This window comes from Anopheles coluzzii, chromosome X (genome assembly GCF_943734685.1).
Source record: "Anopheles coluzzii chromosome X, AcolN3, whole genome shotgun sequence".
In the NCBI taxonomy this organism is placed as follows: Eukaryota; Metazoa; Arthropoda; class Insecta; order Diptera; family Culicidae; genus Anopheles; species Anopheles coluzzii.
Genome location: NC_064669.1, coordinates 8,806,331 through 8,824,741, shown reverse-complemented (window position 1 = coordinate 8,824,741; position 18,411 = coordinate 8,806,331). Strand labels below are relative to the sequence as shown.

Below are 18,411 nucleotides of genomic sequence, written 5' to 3'. Positions count from 1 at the left end.
GTACTACTGTCGTCTATGACAGCTTCAGAGTACCTTGGAATTACTGTTTGAACTTGTGTGGTGCCTTTGGGATTGAATTTTGGAAACATATCAAAAGAATGTATTCAATCAAGTACTCTCCAGGAAACTCTGGGATGTGCTGGGAAGTGGTGCGACACAGTCATGTGAATGTTTTTTTTTTTTCACAAAACGAACTTCGGAACTTTGCGAACTAGTCGATAGCGCGCGAAAGGCATCAGATATTAACCCTAGAAAGGAGAAATTCTTCAAAAATGCAAGAAGAAGGTCCCAAAGTACCTCCAAGGACTCTAAGGAGCAGTCAGCACCGTTGGAGTTCCTTCTCAACAGGGGGAACAAAAACCCTCCCAGACACACACACACACATTTTGACATCGCACTCCACCTCCTGTGTCTTGACCATAGCTCACCCTGCCCATTTGCATCGAATGAAAACAAGCAAGCTCCCCCTTGCGAACGATGAACCCTCCCGGGGAGCTCAGCGGGCTACCACCGTACCGAACAACGCTTTTGTCTGGTGGCACAAGGGCAGCAGCCGGAGGGGCCACAGCGAATTCCTTCAAACGTTTTACACACCACACACACACACACACACACACACACACACACACACACACACACACACTGTCCCTTAGCTTGCCGGTCCGGCGCCCAGCAGGCAGCGGAAGTGATCGTAATGCAGAGGGTTGATTGTTGGTGGTCAGCACATTTGATGGTCGCATTTTGGGTTCACGGCGCGTTGCATGGGCGGCCCTGGGCGGCCAACACCCGGGGGGGGGGGGGGGGGGGGACGAGTTCAGTCAACTTTAAACCGGTTCGGGAGTTTGCGGTCCGAGTTTACCAGCGTTCGGCCGGACTTTGCCTAGCAGACGTTTCCTCCCTACAGTAAACCATTCATTCGTTTGATATCTCTCTCGCTCACTCACACAAATACTCTCTTTCTTATTCTCTCTCTATCTCTCTCTCTCTCTCTCTCTCTCTCTCTCTTACACACACAAGCACGTACACTCTTTTGGAGTTCCTGGGTGGCGCAATCGTGGCAAAAAATGGCGCGCCCGTGTGAAGGGTAATTGTCCCCTTGCCATCGGCTCTACACGGCCCGGTTGGTCTATAAATTCCTTCACCCCCCTCCCCACCCCCCTCCAGCATTCTTGCCCTAGCTGTCTGGGCTATCTAGTGTCCTTTGACCCCCAGACGGAGCGCTTCCGGCCATTTATCCACCAGCAGCACCAAGCAAGGCAACGGGTGCAACGAACGTCTTCACGCTGCCGGGGCACTATTGACTTCCTTGTGCACTGTTGTGCACTGTTGATGCTTGCTCCTAGCCGTGTGTATCTTCGCAGCACTGATGTGACACTGGACGCCCTCTCTTTTAGTAGATGCAATCACAAACCGTCCCTACAGCAGCAGAAGCACTCGACATCAGCAATTCCCCGTGCAACCGTTTGCTCGCTTGCTCAAGCATCTGTCTCTGAGAAGCATTGTGATGCACACTGTCCTCCCCCCCCCCCCCCCCTCTGTTACCCCATCCACGGGTAACGGGATGTAACAAAACAACAAACAAACAACAGCAACCTCCGTTAGTTCCGTTCGCTCAACACAACCCAACGACTGGCCAACCACTGCGCAAAGGTTCCGTCAACTCAACTCGTCCTGCTAGCGATCGCTGCGAGACTGAAGCCCAATCGGTCGCCCTACCGTTTCGGAACTGCCCGGCAGCTACTAGCCCCACGAGGGAAGGAGGCACTTTCGATGGGACGAATGGGCAGGACGAGGACGTTACACACAGGAAAACAAAAGGAGGAAAAAAGCCCCAGCAGCGCACAGCGGCGAAAGGCACGCGAAAACGACCGCCCCAGTACCACCCCCGTGAAACCCCCCTTGGGGTGGAGGGCTTGACGCGAACAAAGGAACGGCTACGTGTGTGTGTGTGTGCGGGAAAAGCCACCGAGGGGGACACAATTATTCCAACTTGGCCCGATAGTTGCCAGCAGCTTGACAATCGCGTTTGCACGTCGGCGCGGAGTTTGGGAGCCTCACACACACACACACACACACACACACACACAATGTGAATGCGCAGCCTTTGACTGGTCAGTATCGGGGCTATCGGCCCTATCGAGGTGTAAGTGGAACAGCAAATGCGTTACAGGGCGTTACTGGTCCCGAGCCACCGAGCGAGCCGAGCCACTTGAGCCGATGACCTCACGGCGCTTTCGGTGCGAAAAAAAGGTGCAGAGGGGTGGTGGGGGGGAGGAGGGTGGTGGAGGGGAAAGAGGGGATGGAAATTTCGGGACCTTTCTGGGGGCGAAGCGTGCGTCACAGCCCGCAGCGGTAACTTAGGGCAAGATGACTGGCTGGCGGAAGAACTCAACCCGCCGCGTATAAACGTGTCGCGCTGTTTTTGTCGCCTACTAACGCACACACTTAGTGGTGGACGCGTGGCAGACCGCACGCACGTATATACATAAACGAGAGAGAGAGAGAGAGAGAGAGAGAGAGAGAGAGAGAGAGAGAGAGAGAGAGAATGTGAGCCATAAAAATATCTTTCGCTCGCAAGGTTATTCCCACACCACCACAGGGTCCTTTATCCTTCGAGGGACGCTCGACACCCCCTCCCTCCCCCCCCCCCCCCCCCCCCCCCCGAGTCCTGGGGTGTTTATTTTAGCGCCGCGCGAGCTGAGAGCTCGGCACCCCTTTCCCCTCATCTGCAGTGTGCTCACTAGAAACTAGCGACAAACCAATTATCGAGCGACCAGGCGAAGGTTGATATTCAATAAATGTTTCGGCTCGGCCACAGCGCGCCACAGCACCACACGAAACCATTTGTTTCCTGCCGCAACCTTGGACACCGCTAGGCGGGGCAAACGAAATCAGAAGCGCGTCCTTGTGCTGGAGCGCTGCTAATTTAATTATCTTTCGCCATTCGCCCCGGCAGCTGCGGCCCGCAGTGCTGTCAAACGCCGGTTCGTTCTGGCCGATGCGCAGCAGAATCCCACTTTGGGTATTTTTTTCACAGAAAACGTTGTTTTGCGAAACAGGCACAAAGAATGAGTAGATCAGACAGGGAACCAATCAATAATTTGCTTTATTTCCACAAAGAAAGACAATTATACGCTTGGAAGAATTTCTCATCCAACATTGGTTTGTGTTTCTTTCAAAGCCTGATGTTTCTTTCCATTAGTAAAAAAACGAAATTTATATGGTTTGTACAAACAGCCTAGTTAGATCCTTTCACACTACATTCTAGTAGACAATTTTATGTTTCAGCCGGCGGAATACTATCATTGGCAATCAACACATTTGTGAAGCATTTGTAGGAGGTTTTGCCACTGTAACCGATAGGCTGAATATTGTTTGGCGAATGATATTAGAACTCCTTTTTTATTGTTGCTTTTTATTGATACATGATGAGTGATACACGAATTAGAGCAATCTTCCTACTTGTTGATGCCATTTTTTGTAGCACGATTCGTTCCTTAAAACAAGGTCTCAGTTTTTTTTTTCATTTGAGTAAAATTTGTTCCCATCATCTTAAGACCTGCGAACTAGAAATAGGTACTGTGGCGCTAGGTCTGGAGCAACCACTGGGTATAAAACCAAGTCGTAGCACAATTTCATTTATTTTGAACATTATTTTCACTAATTTGTGGCTCAGTAACACACGTCGGTTTTGGGTCAAATGTGAGCCCGCGCTGCAGCCTTCTTGAACAGAGCATTCTCATGTTCTAACATTTGTGATACGATGTGTGCAAATCGTCGCTTTGATATCTTTACGGTTGTTTACGGTTATTTTTAATTATGTTATGGATTTTTCACATTTTTTTTTTTGGTAACCACCACTTTCGGGCATCCTCTGTGGCAGTGTCTGAAAACTCTTCGTCATTCCATGTTTTTTTTTTTTTGCTTTGACTGTATTTTTCCCTTGAAAAAGCAATGTTTTGGGAGTGATTGGGAGGCTCGTTTCCGTATGTGCTGGTAAAAATGGCACACACGCATCTGAGATTATGAATGCTGTTTTCATAATAGTTATAATTGGAAAGATATTGGGGCCCTTCACGATTCTAGTCAGTTTTTTGTATGGAGTTTGACAGTTGGAGGCTGAAATCATGTAAACACTCCATACAAAACCACAAACACAAAACTAGCCTGCAATTTTCAGTCTCAAAGCTAGAATTAGATTCGAGTACCTGCACGAAAAATGGCAAAACAAGGTTGTGTTTACATGTATCCCAAAGTACATTAAAGAGATCTGGTGATGGCATCCAGAATCAAAGTGTAGGTAGTCCAGGTGGTCTCATAGCATGTTTTTATATAAACAAAGTTGAACATCACTTTTTGACAGGTCGGGTAAAAACTTTTGCTCAAACAAGCTTTCTGGAGGCTTGACGAACACACAAAACACTCTTAAAATCTTCATTCAGAAGCAGAAGCGATAAAAATTCAGTCTTCTAAATTCATACACCTTGACATAAGCCCACCTGTATGGTATACCCCCCTATTAAAGCTGCTCGAAAACGGCTATACAATGCAAACTGCTGACAGGCTGTAATTTCAGCCTACCAACTTAAAACGGAAAGGACTCCGTTGTTAGTGCACTGTTTCTTTGTCATTTTTTCTTTCATCATTCCATTAAAACTTCCCAAATTGGCGTTACAGTTTAAATTTTTCAAACTATTTTAATTAAATTATTAAATTCCTCACATAAATTCACTAGCTTTGGAACACACAGTTTCTTCAAACATTAAGTTAAACTTTGTAAATAAAGCGGTTAATTTACAGGCAAAAATTGATGCTTTAAAGGCAAACATTGATCCACAGGGTCAAAAATTGGTGCCTTAGAGACAAAAATTGGTGAGTTAGAGCTAAAATTGAGCGGCACCGACTGTAAAGTGAAGCGTGAGCCAATGGAAATGTTGTTTGGACCAGTTAGTTCTAACTTTTAGCTTGCTTTTAGCTTTCAGTTAACTCTTGCACCAGTTGAAAATATAATTTCATGAACTTTTTTTTCTTACTTAGCCGTACACAGTTCTAAAAACACTAAGAGCCGATTTGGTGTAAACAAAATTTGAAAAGTACGGATTTTTTTTAAATATTTGTACCTATTGCCATTAAAAAATATCTGTCAACTTTAAAAAGTCATAACATCAAAACGATAACTAAACGATAACTCTGTGTGCAGTTCTAGAAACAAGTGCTGCAAAATGTCACTGTCAATGTCTGTTGGATTTTGAGATAGGCAGAACACACCCGCAAGTTAGGCAATGAATTAACAACGCCTATCCATAGGCAATACGCATCACATGTATTTTCCCATTAGACAGAATTCCCATTTAAACCAGTTCCAGTCCAGAATCCAGTTGGAATATTGCCAACTTAACAGGAATTAAACAGGAAAATCTATGTATCGCTAACGGAGCACGTCGGCTCCTGATAAGAACCCCCCAGAAATCTCTAATTAATTGAGTGAGAATTTCGAAGTTAATACATAGTACTTTCCCCAGTTTTTTGTGAGCATTGCTCTTCTAGAGAAATTCGATTCTCTTTAAGAGTGGCAAGATCCCTTTGACAATATCCGTTGTTGGGCGGAAATTTGCATCGGGGTGCCAGCCTTTTTCAAGGCTTTTGCTCGGGAGTACAGCTCCCCTTTCTAAAAATACAGTCCACGTGACGGAGTAGGCCGTTAAAATATACAATATCAAAAAAAAATCTGACTTAACCAAATCCATGTCACCGTCACGTACTTAATTGTGATAATCAATGGTTATACTCATAACGATTGGTGTAGCCAATGCATACTTCGTGGCAATTTTTGCGATCATCGTCTGGTCAGTCACTGTGTCATGACTGTTTTTTTACTGTGATCAGTTTTTCAAAATGTCATTAACATAGTTATGACAAATTTCGGCTGAAACAAAATAATGTCAGCGTCACGAGCTCTACTGTGATGATCAGAGATGAGACTTATGACATTTAGTGCAACCAACTCTTGGCCAGTCACTTGGTCGTGACATTTTCAGTCGGTGATCATCGCGATAGTGATGGGAGATATGCAGTGCGTTCCAGTGGTTCCAAGTAATAAAATGAGCATGGTTTTTCGCTCTGTTTGACCCGATAGACCACCAAACCAGACAGATCCAGAAAGCATGGTCATTTTGCTGTTTGGGACCACACATCAAGTATATTCTAAGAATGTCGTGATTATCACCGACAGAACATGCCGTGACCAAGTGAGTGATCAAGAGTTGGGTGCTACAAAAAAATGTCATCAAACATGTGATTGATTCTCCAACTGTTTGAGTCTCACCGCAGATCATCACAGTTGTGTACGTGAGCTGATTTGAGCTTCGTTTCAGTCATGCGTGTTGGTGAGTGTAACAATGACGTTTGGCAGCACTTATTCTCAATAATTGATTCTAAAAATAGTTTTCTTCAATTCTAAAAATTCAAAAAAAAAACAATTCAGAACAAGAACGCTGTCCTTTACCCACATAGTTCTAATTTCAAATCAATTGCATTCCTAGCATCGGAGAAATATGCAATCAAATTCGATTTGGTCCCCCCCCCCCCCCCGCGTGTAGCTCGACCGCCTGGAATGGGGTTAAACAACCTGTGTTTGACACCGCTGGTTTAGTATGGGAAGGTTTTGGTCGCCTTTTGCTGACCCGAAACGCCGACAAATCCCCAAATTGCCGCTGATCGAACGGTTTCTTTGCTTTTTCCTGCGGTTGCTATCGCTTCCTGCTTGGTGCGCGGGGTCGCTCGCTTTAATCGAGGACGAGGAATGTGACCGCCAACCGGCACCCCGGTGCTCTGGGGGTGATAAGATATCATGAGCCACAAAGCCCTGCCAGCTGACCGTGAGGCACGATTTGTGTTTCATGTTTCTTTCTTTTTTTTCTGCGGTTAATTGGGTGACAGCTTTTAAGGACGCGTTTGCTCTCCTCGTTCCTTTTTTGCACCCCCCAATTACCCTAGATGTTGTCCTCGCCTCCTCCTTTTTTGTTGTTGTTGCTCGAGGCCTGCGATAAGTCACGTCCTTTTTTGGCTCTGCCCGCGTTGCTAATGAGCTGTGGGCGACAGTTTCGCCGAATATTCATGGCGAAACAATTTGCTTTTGCAATTAACTTTGCTGCCAAAACCACAAACACAGACACACACAAGCACATAACGGCTGGTCTATAATTTAGCAATCAGCAAACGCGGGCCCAGGGCAAAAGAATCGAGGACAGCACTGCCCGGCCCTTAGCAGCCATGTGCGGGCAAATATTAGTATTTAAGGGGGACGCCACAGATTGGGCAACATCTTGCAATTTTGTTCCCGAGCGTTTCGAGCGCTGTGCTGGGCTGTGCAAAACAGTTCCCTCCCAGCCCTCCTACTCCCTCGCTTGCTGGCCCAGGGCTGCTGGTAAGGATAGTTCACAGGTTCGGGTGCCATTTTTGTCGTCGTTTCAGGGCGTCTCTTTCCCTCTCCCCCCTTTTTTTTTGCTGCTTTCTTTAAGGAGGTGCGTGCGGCCTTCCGAAAAAGCTCGTTGCTAAGGGAAGGTTAATTATGGGTCGTAGAATATTATACGGTGACATTTACACGTACGGCCTGAGTGGGTGAGTGCGTGAGTGTAACTATAAGGAAGAGAGACAGAGAGAGAGAGGGAGAGAGAGAGCGAGGACGACGACGACCTCGCGCGGTCGTGTGATTGATGAATATAAATAATCGAAAATTGACAAACGAGCCCAAGGGTAGCTTTTGCCGCTTGCAGGGATTTACCACCTTGGCCCAGGGCACCGTGTTTTGGGACGGTCCGGGTTGGGTGGGCGCACTCTATTTGTGGCAAACACTCTATTTTGGAACAGGGCGATATATTTACGTAAGGCACTGTTAAACCATTCATTAGCTGGCAGGCTGGCCACCGTTTGCTTTGGTGGAATTTTGCTGCAAATGCTACAACTTGCAAACAAATCGTTCAAAATGGCTGCCATCGTTTCGCTAAAAAGCCGTACACGGAGCATCTCCTTCTTCGATTGCTCGCGATCCTTTTGCGTCTCCACCAAACCAGCTCAGAACTTCCAGCGAATGACAAGGTTAACATACATACAAACCTATTTCCCCCGTTTTCCACTGTTGACGAAGGTCCGGAACGCGGTTTGCATGTCACAGCAGCACCGCATGCACCTGAATGCAACCCGCGGCTGTACCGTTTCGGGAAAAAGGCTTGCCAGGGCCCCCGCCCAACCATAATAATCACGTGGAAAAATGGCAACCATTTCCTCGTGCTACCTGCTCCCCTCCTCCGATCTCCATCGTTCAGTTTGTTAATTGGTTTTAATGGGGTCTTTTTTTTCATTCGAGAGAGATGGATTTTACCCGATACGGGCGAACGAACGTGTGCAATTGCCATCCATTATTGGGTTGCATTAGTGCGGTCGGGTGCTGGGGAAATGTGTTTGTACCTCCATTTTGCTACTAATTATGACAAGCAGTCAACCGTAATTGGGTGAGGCAGGATTTACGATTTCAATTTGGATTTTTTTTCGGTTGACATTATCAAAGCGAAAATAGTGGCAGCAAAACTGCACGTTCGGTGGCGCTGCAGCGAGACGGCTTGCACTTGTGTGTTTCAATTTGTTCTACCTAAAGAGCGATGGTTTTCCCAAGTTATGATACAACAAAAAACTAATAGAGCGTATTTACAACATGCAACAAAAGTATTGTGACTCTTTTGAAGCCTTCAAGATGTCCAGATCCACCATGATTTAGACAGTTTTTCACTAAGTAGCCAATGGATTTCGAACTGTATCAAAACTCAAAATATTCGCAAAATTGAACGCGTGTTGTCGTTGCATGTTGCACCAATATTAAAAACTGCTTGATAAGCTTTACTTTCTGTTTGGTTTACTTTTGTCGCTAAATGTTGGCACTTAATGCACCTGTTTTAAGTCTCTTTTGCGCCAATTTTGTCCACTTACCGAGTCCAGGAGGTCAAAACTTGTTATCTTACGGACAAAAATGCCGCTACTGTCAAAAATGGATGCCTATAGAGCCTACTTAGAGCATTTAGCAGCAACTACTAGTAATCATTCGCTAATACCCACCGTTGGTGACACTCACAGCGAATGAGGAAGGTGTGTTTGCAATTCCTTAATGCTTGTAGCTGTAGCTGCTGGATGTATTTTGAGCTTTTCGGAGCGATCTTTGAAGATATTCGGAGTAGTTTGGAGTCGTCCGAATTCGAAATCAGGGTTTGCCAAGAGTCGTCTGAAGTCATCCAAAGTCGTCCGGAGTCATTCGAAGTCGTACGGAGTCGTCCGGAGTGATTCTGAGTTGTCCGAAGTCGACTGGAGTCATCCGGACACTTCCGAAGTCGGAGTCATCAGGATATTGAAATACCTGACCATTTGGATCTGGAAATACCTGACCACGAACACGTTGCGCTGGCCGTTGCCGTCTGACACCGGACGACTGCAACTCCGGTGGATTCAGGATGACACCGGATAACTCCGGAAATAGTGGTTCCGATTTTCCCGGTGTCGGAATTGGACTAACAATAGGCGCAGTCGCATTGGAGTCGTGGATGCGCTCCAGAGAGCACACCATTAATCTCCAATATCAATCGTCGACGTCGTCTTCATAACCCGAGTTAATTTCTTGGACACTCATTTTGCTGCATTTGTGAATGGTTGTGACCGTTGATTGTAATTGATGGTTTACTCATTTAATACTCAAAGAGTAATTATTGAAGTTTTCAAGATAAATTGTTGACAAATCAATTCCAATTATTAAATAAGTGAAGGCAAACACGAAAGGCTATAAACTCCACGAAGCAAACGGATCCACTTCGGGACTTCAATGGTTTAGTTACGGTTGAAAAAAGTTCAGATAGGTGTGTGGTATCAATATTTCGAATTGGCTCTTTGTGACATATATTTTTGGTATATGAAAGACATATATTATTTTCGGTATTTAATCTTGTGTCATCCACTTTACTTTTCATCGACCTCAACAACACTTCTCTTTTTCGTCGAATTATTCTCTTCTCAATGTCCCACCTACTACCACTCTCTCTCCGCCAGAAGCAGAATCGAACTACGTCCTGGCCTCCCCCCGCTTGATTCGCAAAAGCGACCGCGCGCTTCCCATTAGACCGATCGGCTCCCCTTCCCAATGGAGCGTTAAGCGACCTATGCATTATAACGAGCGAACCCAAAAAAAAAGTGGGCGGATCAAAGCAGACAGATAGTTCGGTTCTTCCCCTTGCGCTTTTTTTTTTGTTTGTTTGTTTGTTCGGAAATTAGGGAAAACCCCCCCGGAACCGAACCGGAAGACGAACCAACAGGAAGTGCGCGCATCCGTGCGCCTGTCCGTCGTCGTGTCTTTCGCTATCTCGCTCCCGCGCAGGTCGTTTTGGCACCCAATCGGGTGCCGCTTGTTCCCAACAGTTCCCAAACACCCCACCCCTCTATTGCAGTTTCGTTTACTTACCGCTACCTCCACCTGGCGATCGGCGGCCGTCAGCAGCTGCACTTTCAGATGGACCGGATCGCCCGGCGGCTTCCGCATCTCGATCACGGACCGGCCGCCGCTCTGCTCCCGCACCCGGACGCCAGCGTCCGGTGTGCGGTGGCGGGACCGCACCACCTGGCGCCGCGCCACCCGCGCCTCGTCCCCGCTCGAGGAGCTGCTGTCGTGGTAGTAGATCATAGCGGGCTCATCCGTCGCTTCGCCTCCCCCACCACCACCCACCTACGCCACACTGTGGGCACAACGCACACACACACACACAGACAGACACACTGGCAAACAGCAGAAACACAGGCGCAACAGTTCGGAGGAAAGAACACAACCGTCCGCCGGCTCGGCCCGCGGCCCATTAAGGTTTGTGCGCGGCTTTTTTTGGCGGTGGAGGTCAAGAACGAACACACACACACACACAAACACACAGAGACAGGACGCAATGCGCTGCGCGACTATCTTACGGCGGGAGGGGAGAGAAGGGGGTTTAAGAAGGGTGTTTGGTGCGATACGCGCCCGAGGTCAGCCCCGGGTGAGTGCGAGACCCCGAATGCTTAAGCAGGTCGCACCATTTTGGGATGACCACGTACCACCTGCCACCCCCCCCCCCCATCCCATCCCATCTACCCCTCCCCTCATCAATGGGTGTTTGACCTAGATGCGGTCATGCTTGGATGGAGTGTGGGGCCCGCGAGGAAGGGAACGCACGCGCTGCTCCTTAAATTTTTGGCTTTTTTGGGGTGCTGCTGTGCGTGTGTGTGTGTGTTTGTGTGCCTGCAAAAGGTATGTTGTCCCGCAGTAGAGAGCAATAGTAGGAGTGGAGGGGGGGGGGGGGATGGGGGGGTTGGGTGTTTGGCAGAAATGGCAAACTAGTCGATTGCGTGCGATGCGGCAATCAGCGACAATTTCTCTTTTTCTCTTTTCCAACCCCACCCCCCCCCCCCCTCCACCCCCCGACCACTCGCACAGTGGAAAACACACAAATATACCCTTCTCGCCTCGCCTCGTTCGTATATTAATTAGATGAATTCATTAAGATTATTAGCGCTGCAAGCGGGCTGTGGGAGGGATTGTAGTGGGCAATAATCCAGAAGTGGGCCAATCTGTTCGGTGGGGGGAAGAATAAGAGAATCTGAGACGGGGGGGGGGGGGGGGGGTGGCCGACTACCGGCAGCTCGACACACCGGTACGCTCGCAGATGAAGTACAGCTCCCGCCAGCAGTTGGCCACCGTCCAGATCCACGAGAAGGGTGCCGGTGGTGCTGCTGCTCCACCCTCTCCCTCCCCCTCCTGCTGCTGCTGCTGCTGCTGCTGCAGCTCCTCGACGACGTCGGCCGTGCGGGACAGCGACACGCACCGCACCTTGTACGCGTCGTCCGCGTCGGCGGGCTCGCGCCGATGCCGCTCGTCCGCCCAGTTGCTCCAGCCGAGGGCGACCGGGCGGCCGGTCAGATGCCAGTGGAAGCTGCCGGCGTCGGCCAGATCGTTCGCCCCGCACCAGAAGGACTGATCGCGCGGCTGGTGCGCCCCATCGTCCAGCAGCTGGTCGAGGGTCTGCTGCCGTTGCTCCGTCGCGACCGTTACCAGCGACCGGCCGAGATAGTGGCAGTACTCGACCGCCTTAAACCAGTTTGCCTGGCGAAGAGAGAGAGAGAGAGAGAGAGAGAGAGAGAGAGAAAGAGAGGCATAAGAAGGGTGCGAAATGCACTAAAACCGAACGGAAGGTACCTTGAAGTTGGGCACAATAAACGGTGCATCGGCGGCACATTCCGGCACGGGATGGTACGGGGTGACGATGCTGGCGCCGGGGTGCGGTGTCGTCAGCAGCAGCAGCGCTGACAGCAAACCGACCGATGGGTACTCCATTGGCGAACGTGTCGAATGTGACTGCCCGTGTTTGCGGGTACTCGCATGATGGTGGGTGAGCGCCGTGAGTTGCCGGAAGTTCCGCGGATAGCATCAGCGCCGGGCCACAGTCCGGTGGCTAGATTGTATCGACCATCCGACATGGTGCTGATTGGCAGGGCGGTAGAATTACAAACACACACACACACACACACACACAACACACACACACACACACACCTCTACTTCCAAGTGGAATGGTCTAGACTTGTTTGACCATCTGCCGTTACAGCTCGGCTGGGTTACGTCATGAGTCTGGAAGTTTAGCAATTTTCAGTCACATGGATTTCCACTCAACCCGGCCTATGAAATGGAAGCATGAGCACTTGTTTTGCTCAAATACATATGTACAAATATACAGATGTAAAACTCTGTACAAATATACAAATATACAAGTCTCAAAAGGCACCCGCACTAGAACACGGTCAACAGAGTATACTGTCTAGTCTGGATAATATCTCAAGGGAGGACTCAAAATGAATTTGAAGTCTAAGTGCCGGTTTAGTACGCTTACAAGATATCGTAGACTACATCCTATATGGTTCCTGGCAACATCTTCCAAGGGATGCCCATCGGTAGTGTTGCAACAGGTAGACATACCTTTGGTGGTAGCAACAAGCATCGTATCAGGATATTCTAAATTCCTCCGCAGCTTGGTAGGAATTCTACAAAATCCTACCAATGATTTAATACTTATGGGTATGCCGGCGACTTCCTTACCGACGACTCCGGCCTACTCCACTCGACTCCAATTCCAGACATCTACGACTCCAGCAGACTCCGACTCTGAATGGCTCCGACTCTGGAAGACTCCGGACGACTAAAGCCGATTCCGTCTCCAGACGACCCCAACTCTAGATGACTCCGATTCCAGATGACCCCATGATGACTCCGATTCTGGACTCCATCGGTAGACTCCATCCGGATATCTCCGAACGACTCATGACGACTCCGACTCTGGACGACTCCTACTCCGGATATCTCCGAATGACTCCGACTCCTGATGACCCCAACTCTGGACGACTCCGACTCCCGCCGACTCCGGGCAACTCCGATTTCGGATGACTACGGACGACTCCGGACGATTCCGGACGGCTCCAAATAATGCTGATCGTACCAACCTACCGTTGGCGATTCCAAAATTTTCGGATTCGGATCAGTAGGTCCTCCAGAGTTTTATCAACTACCCCCCTTCGCTAGCCTGTCGAATCGCAAGCCTGTTGGATTCAGAAATATATGTACATGTAATACTAGTGTTCAATCTTTATCAAAATTGGCCACGATAACACAACATCGTAGTATCCCTAAATTTGTTGCAATCCGCGGTTTCTAGAAGTCGCTGTTAGTGTGATGCCCTATGAGAGAACGAGAGTCATATATTCTACCTGATCCGTTCTCGATGCTCCAGTTTACCTTGGAGTCTTTCGGCTAAAAAAAACGAAAAGTTTAAGCTTCTTGTACCGCAAGAAAGCGCTTAGCAGACTTAGAAGAGTCGAAACGTGCTGGCAAACGTGTTTTATTTGTATAGAAAACCAAAATCCGGTTGGTTTCGCAAAAGTTCACTGTTAACAGCTTACTCTTATAGTACCTTTGAGAGAGAGTGAGAGAATCCTGTACAAAACAAGTGTCAACTCATTGGATGAATTGACTTCACTCACTGCTCCACCTTCTTCCGCTTTTTGGATTTAACCTTTTCCGTCGTCTCCGTACCTTCCTGCTGCACCGTTGGCTCCTCTCCTTCGGTAGTCTTCCTTTTCTTGCTTTTTTTGCGCTTTTTTGCTGTTGCTGCTTCTGTGAGTTCTTCTTTCACCTCCTGCTCTCCTACTGGTTGTTCCTGTACCTCATGGTGCCCATTCTGTTCCTGAAGCTTCTCTTTCTTCTTTCGCTTTTTCTCTGATTTAATTTCAACGTCCAACTCAACATTTCGCTGCATATGGTATTCTGCTGTCTCCCCGTCAGGCTGGCCATTCTCCTCCTTTACCTTCTCTTTCTTTATCCGTTTTTTCTGCACTTTGCCTTCAACTTCCACCTTTACTTCTACATTTTCCAGCACATTTTCCACCTCTTCCTTCTCTTTCTTTATCCGTTTTTTCTTCGTTTTGGATTCACCATTCCCCTCTACTTCTACATTTTCCAATCCATCTTCCTCCTTTTCCTTCTCTTTCTTTGACCGTTTTTTCTTCGTCTTGGTTTCACCATTCACTTCCGCTTCTACATTTTCCAGCACATTTTCCTCTTCTTCCTTATCTTGTTTTGGCCGTTTTTTCTTCGTCTTGGTTTCACCATTCACCTCTGCTTCTACATTTTCCAACCCATTTTCTTCCTCTTCCTTCTCTTTCTTTATCCGTTTTTTCTTCGTCTTGGATACACCATTCCCCTCTACTTCTACATTTTCCAGCCCATTCGCCTCCTGTACCCCTTGCTCCTGTACGCTCCGCTCTGGAACCTTCAGTGCATCCGCCTCTGCCTGCCCGTACAGTTCTCCCTCCCCCCGCTCACTTGTCCGATACGTGCGCTGGTGTTTGCCCCTTGCCTCGGCCAGCGCCCTTTCCGCCTTGTCGCTGTACCAGTGCATCCGCTCGTAGCTTTCCTTCTGCTTCTCGTGTGCCAGATACACCTCGTTCTGCACCCCCTCCGGGCACCGTTCGAACACGGCGACGAACATGCCGATCGTCAGATCGTCGACCGTCTTCGCGTACAGGCAGCGCTCGCCGATGTCCGGGTAGTCGGGCGAGCCGACGTTCGGCCACTCCTTGCCGAGCTCCTTGCGCGCGTCCAGCAGCCGGAAGTGGCCGTTGTGCCGCAGCACGCCCTGCACCACCTGCTCGTTCTCCTCCTCGTGCAGCGAGCAGGTCGAGTAGACGATGCGGCGCACGGCCGGGAACGCGTTCATCGCGTGCGACACCAGCTTGTACTGCAGGCCGGCGAGCTTGAACAGCCGCTCCTGGTCGACCGGTTCCGGCACGATCTGGCGCTGCAGCATGCCCGACCCGGAGCAGCTCGGATCGACCAGGACGAACTCGACGCCCGGCAGCTGCTCGTCGGTCAGGTCGAGACAGTCGCTGTGGATCGTCTTGATCACGCCGAACGCACTGGCGTACTGGCACAGCGTCTGGTATCGCTTCTCGTGGCGCTCCACCGCGTAGACGCGGCCCCGGTTCTTCATCAGGCAGGCGAGATGCGTCGTCTTCAGGCCGGGCGCCGCGCACATGTCCAGCACGACGGACTTTTTGCTCGGCTTCAGCAGATAGGTCGGCAGCAGACAGGCCTGTTGGGTGTGCAGGAAGCGTGGGAATGAGGACCGGTTACTCTCTCTCTCTCTCACTCTCCGTACGTACCTTGTTCTGCAGCAGGAACTGGTCGTGCAGGTGCGTGGCCCGCGACCAGAATGATTTGGCACTGTTCGGGAACACCAGCAGATCGGGAAAGTGAAAGTCCTCCATGTACTCCGCGTCGGCGAGCGTTTTGACGCGCTCGATAAACGCACCGTAGTCGGCGAAGCGCTCCTCCACCAGCATCCACTGCTCCTCGGCCAGCAGGCGCTTCGCGCCCTCCAGGTCCAGCACGTTCGTGTTGATGCGCACGAACCGTGGCTCTGTGTTGCAGCGGGGGGAGAAGAAAAAGAAAAGGCGGAAAACACATTCTCATTATTGGCGGTCCGGAGGAGCAAACGAAAAAAAAAAACCAACACAACATTTGTTGCAACAAATTTCCCGTACATTGTTGGTGTTTGTGTGTGGGACAGGAAGGTGAAACCGGCAAGAGCGGTCGCAAAGCGCCATTTACGGGGTGGTGGGTAGGCGACGGCGGCGGCGACGGCAGGAAGCAGTTGTTTATTTTACCCCCTTATAATACTGGTCGTCGGTGCACGTGGTAAAAGCGGACGGACGGACGGCTGGAATGGGTGAGCTTATTTCGCCTTCTGCTTCGACCGCTCCCGGTCCTCCTCCTCCACCTCGCGGAAGCCGCGGAACGCGTACAGCATGATGATGACGTTGACCGTCACGACCGCGGCCAGCACCGAACCGCACGTGTTCGGGAAGCCCTCGATCTGAAACCGGTCCGCCAGCACGTGCCGGGTGCCGTAGAACGCACCGAACGGCAGCGTGAACATGGCGAAGCTGTAGACGAGCAGCCACAGGATGGCGAACGCGGCCTGGCGCGAATGCAGCGGTATCGTGTACGGATCCACCTCCTCCTCCCGCTCGCTGGTGGCGGTCGTCGCCGCCGCCTTCGCTACCGCGTTAGCCGTCTCCGTCGCCGCGCGACCATTACCACCGTCGGACGCATTGGCGTTTTTCTTTCGCCGGCCCATCCTAATGCTGTGCGAAAGACGGGAAGAAAGAGAAAGAGAGAGAAAAACGAAACGAAAACCTTAACCCACGGGGGAAGCTGGCAAACAGGTGCGTACCTTTGACGTGGCCCGCGGCCGGCATCTTCTCCAGCAGCTCCTTGTGGGCGCCGTGCACCTGCTGCTCGTACTGCAGCACGCACTCGACCGGCAGCGAGTTGCCGACCAGCCGGCCGCTCCCGAACAGCAGCTCGCTGATCAGCACCTTCGCCAGCCACGGGTTCAGGCGCGGCTCCTTCGCCGCCAGGTCGAGGCTCGCATAGACGGCCTCGATTTTGGGCCAGTTGCTCAACACCCGGCCCACGATTGTGCGACCCACCCGGAAGTGCCGGTCCTGGTCGAGCAGCTCCTGCACGTTGCGCTGCTCCTCGATCGCCAGCCGGACGTACTTGATCGCGTTCCGGTAGTTGGTCGGGAGCGGTATCTTTTTCGGCCGGGCAAAGTACCGCGCGCTCGCGTCCTGCTGCTCCACCGCTGCCATCGTCTGGCTGTTTTGGGGGGATGGAGCTACTAACCTATGTCCGATCGGGCCGGTGTGGTGAGCAGCGAGCTTGTTTGACTTGCTTAGACAATTGCGGCCAGGGGGCGGACGGCACGAAGCATTCGACAGGGCGTTTCGTACCACGCGGGTTTGCTTTTGAGTTTATTTTGCTCTTTTTCTCTTCTTCTGTGCTGGTTCAACAACAACACGTGAGCTGTCAGCGGGCTCGCTTGACATGCGATTGTTCACACATTGCAGCGGGCGCACACATTTGTTTTGACGTTTTGTACCCATTCTGGTATAGGACTGGTATACAAATTTGAAAATGTCGTTTTTACCGTTTCTACGTTGTTTGCAAACGGCTCGAACGCATTAGCACACGATCAAAACACATGGCTGGCAGTTGGTAGTAGTGGTGGGAGCATGGAATTGGACCTACCCGATTCCGATTCTGTGTTCGGAATCAATTCTGGAACCAATTCTGATGCTGAAATCGATTGCGATTCTGTATCCGATTTCAAAGTCCGGAGTTGACTCCTATAATCGGCTGCGGAATCGGTCTGGGGATCGTAATTTGCTCCGGTAACCGAATCAAGATTGTCTCCAGAAATTAAATAAGCTCCAGAATGAGAACCAGTTCTTGAAGCGAAAGAAAAAGTTTCAGAAGTGAATCAGTCCGAAAATCTCCATGAGAAAAGCTCGTTTAGGGCGGTGGCAACGCTCATCGGATGCGATTTTATCGGACGAGATTTATATGGAATTTGACAGAAAACGTCGGACGTGCGATTTCGTCGTCCGACGTTATCTGTCAAATCCTATATAAAAATTTGACAGGCCGTCCGATAAAATCGCATGCGAAAAAGCGTGGCCACCGCCCTTATGGAGATGCCGAAACCGACTCCGATTCCGAAGCCGAGTCTGATTTCGGAGCCGATTCCGATTCCGGAAACTGATTCCGGTCCTACTGTACAGAAAACTTCGGAGCTAGCCGGAAACGATTCCGACGAATACTTCAATTTTCCCATCACTAGGTTGTAGTAATTGTTCGTAATTCAAAAGCTACGGAAAAGGGATGATGTCTATGAAAAGTCATACTTTGGTTAAAATAAAAACCGTTTCTCATGTCACAAAACTAGTGTTAGATTTCAT

At 49.8% G+C, this 18,411-nt stretch overlaps 4 protein-coding genes across 4 annotated transcripts in view; 1 reads left to right on the top strand and 3 right to left on the bottom strand.

Moving 5' to 3' along the window:
* Positions 1-18,411, top strand: part of LOC120958277 (ephrin type-B receptor 4b) — a 261,361-nt gene that overhangs the window by 75,405 nt on the left and 167,545 nt on the right. The window lies entirely within an intron of this gene.
* LOC120955930 (uncharacterized) lies at positions 11,681-12,534 on the bottom strand. Its single transcript, XM_049610957.1, has 2 exons — positions 12,433-12,534; positions 11,681-12,232 (listed from the first exon to the last, which is right to left on the bottom strand). Exons 1-2 carry the CDS (start codon positions 12,532-12,534, stop codon positions 11,690-11,692), a joined length of 645 nt encoding a protein of 214 aa, XP_049466914.1. The 3' UTR covers positions 11,681-11,689.
* On the bottom strand, positions 13,931-17,300 carry LOC120952110 (28S rRNA (cytosine-C(5))-methyltransferase). Its single transcript, XM_040371251.2, has 3 exons — positions 16,842-17,300; positions 15,769-16,025; positions 13,931-15,698 (listed from the first exon to the last, which is right to left on the bottom strand). Exons 1-3 carry the CDS (start codon positions 17,260-17,262, stop codon positions 14,085-14,087), a joined length of 2,292 nt encoding a protein of 763 aa, XP_040227185.2. The 5' UTR covers positions 17,263-17,300; the 3' UTR covers positions 13,931-14,084.
* Positions 16,150-17,384, bottom strand: LOC120952115 (uncharacterized). Its single transcript, XM_040371264.2, has 2 exons — positions 17,297-17,384; positions 16,150-16,752 (listed from the first exon to the last, which is right to left on the bottom strand). Exon 2 carries the CDS (start codon positions 16,743-16,745, stop codon positions 16,341-16,343), a length of 405 nt encoding a protein of 134 aa, XP_040227198.2. The 5' UTR covers positions 16,746-16,752; positions 17,297-17,384; the 3' UTR covers positions 16,150-16,340.

What these genes read in the sequence shown, in the direction of transcription:
- LOC120955930 (XM_049610957.1), bottom strand. Translation starts at nt 12,534, where the DNA reads ATGTCGGATGGTCGATACAATCTAGCCACCGGACTGTGGCCCGGCGCT. An exon ending in GCTCACCCACCATCATGCGA is followed by an intron (nt 12,233 to 12,432) that starts GTACCCGCAAAC and finishes GTTCGGTTTTAG; the next exon opens with TGCATTTCGCACCCTTCTTA.
- LOC120952115 (XM_040371264.2), bottom strand. Translation starts at nt 16,745, where the DNA reads ATGGGCCGGCGAAAGAAAAACGCCAATGCGTCCGACGGTGGTAATGGT.
- LOC120952110 (XM_040371251.2), bottom strand. Translation starts at nt 17,262, where the DNA reads ATGGCAGCGGTGGAGCAGCAGGACGCGAGCGCGCGGTACTTTGCCCGG. An exon ending in GGCCGCGGGCCACGTCAAAG is followed by an intron (nt 16,026 to 16,841) that starts GTACGCACCTGT and finishes GCTGCAACACAG; the next exon opens with AGCCACGGTTCGTGCGCATC. An exon ending in AGTTCCTGCTGCAGAACAAG is followed by an intron (nt 15,699 to 15,768) that starts GTACGTACGGAG and finishes CACACCCAACAG; the next exon opens with GCCTGTCTGCTGCCGACCTA.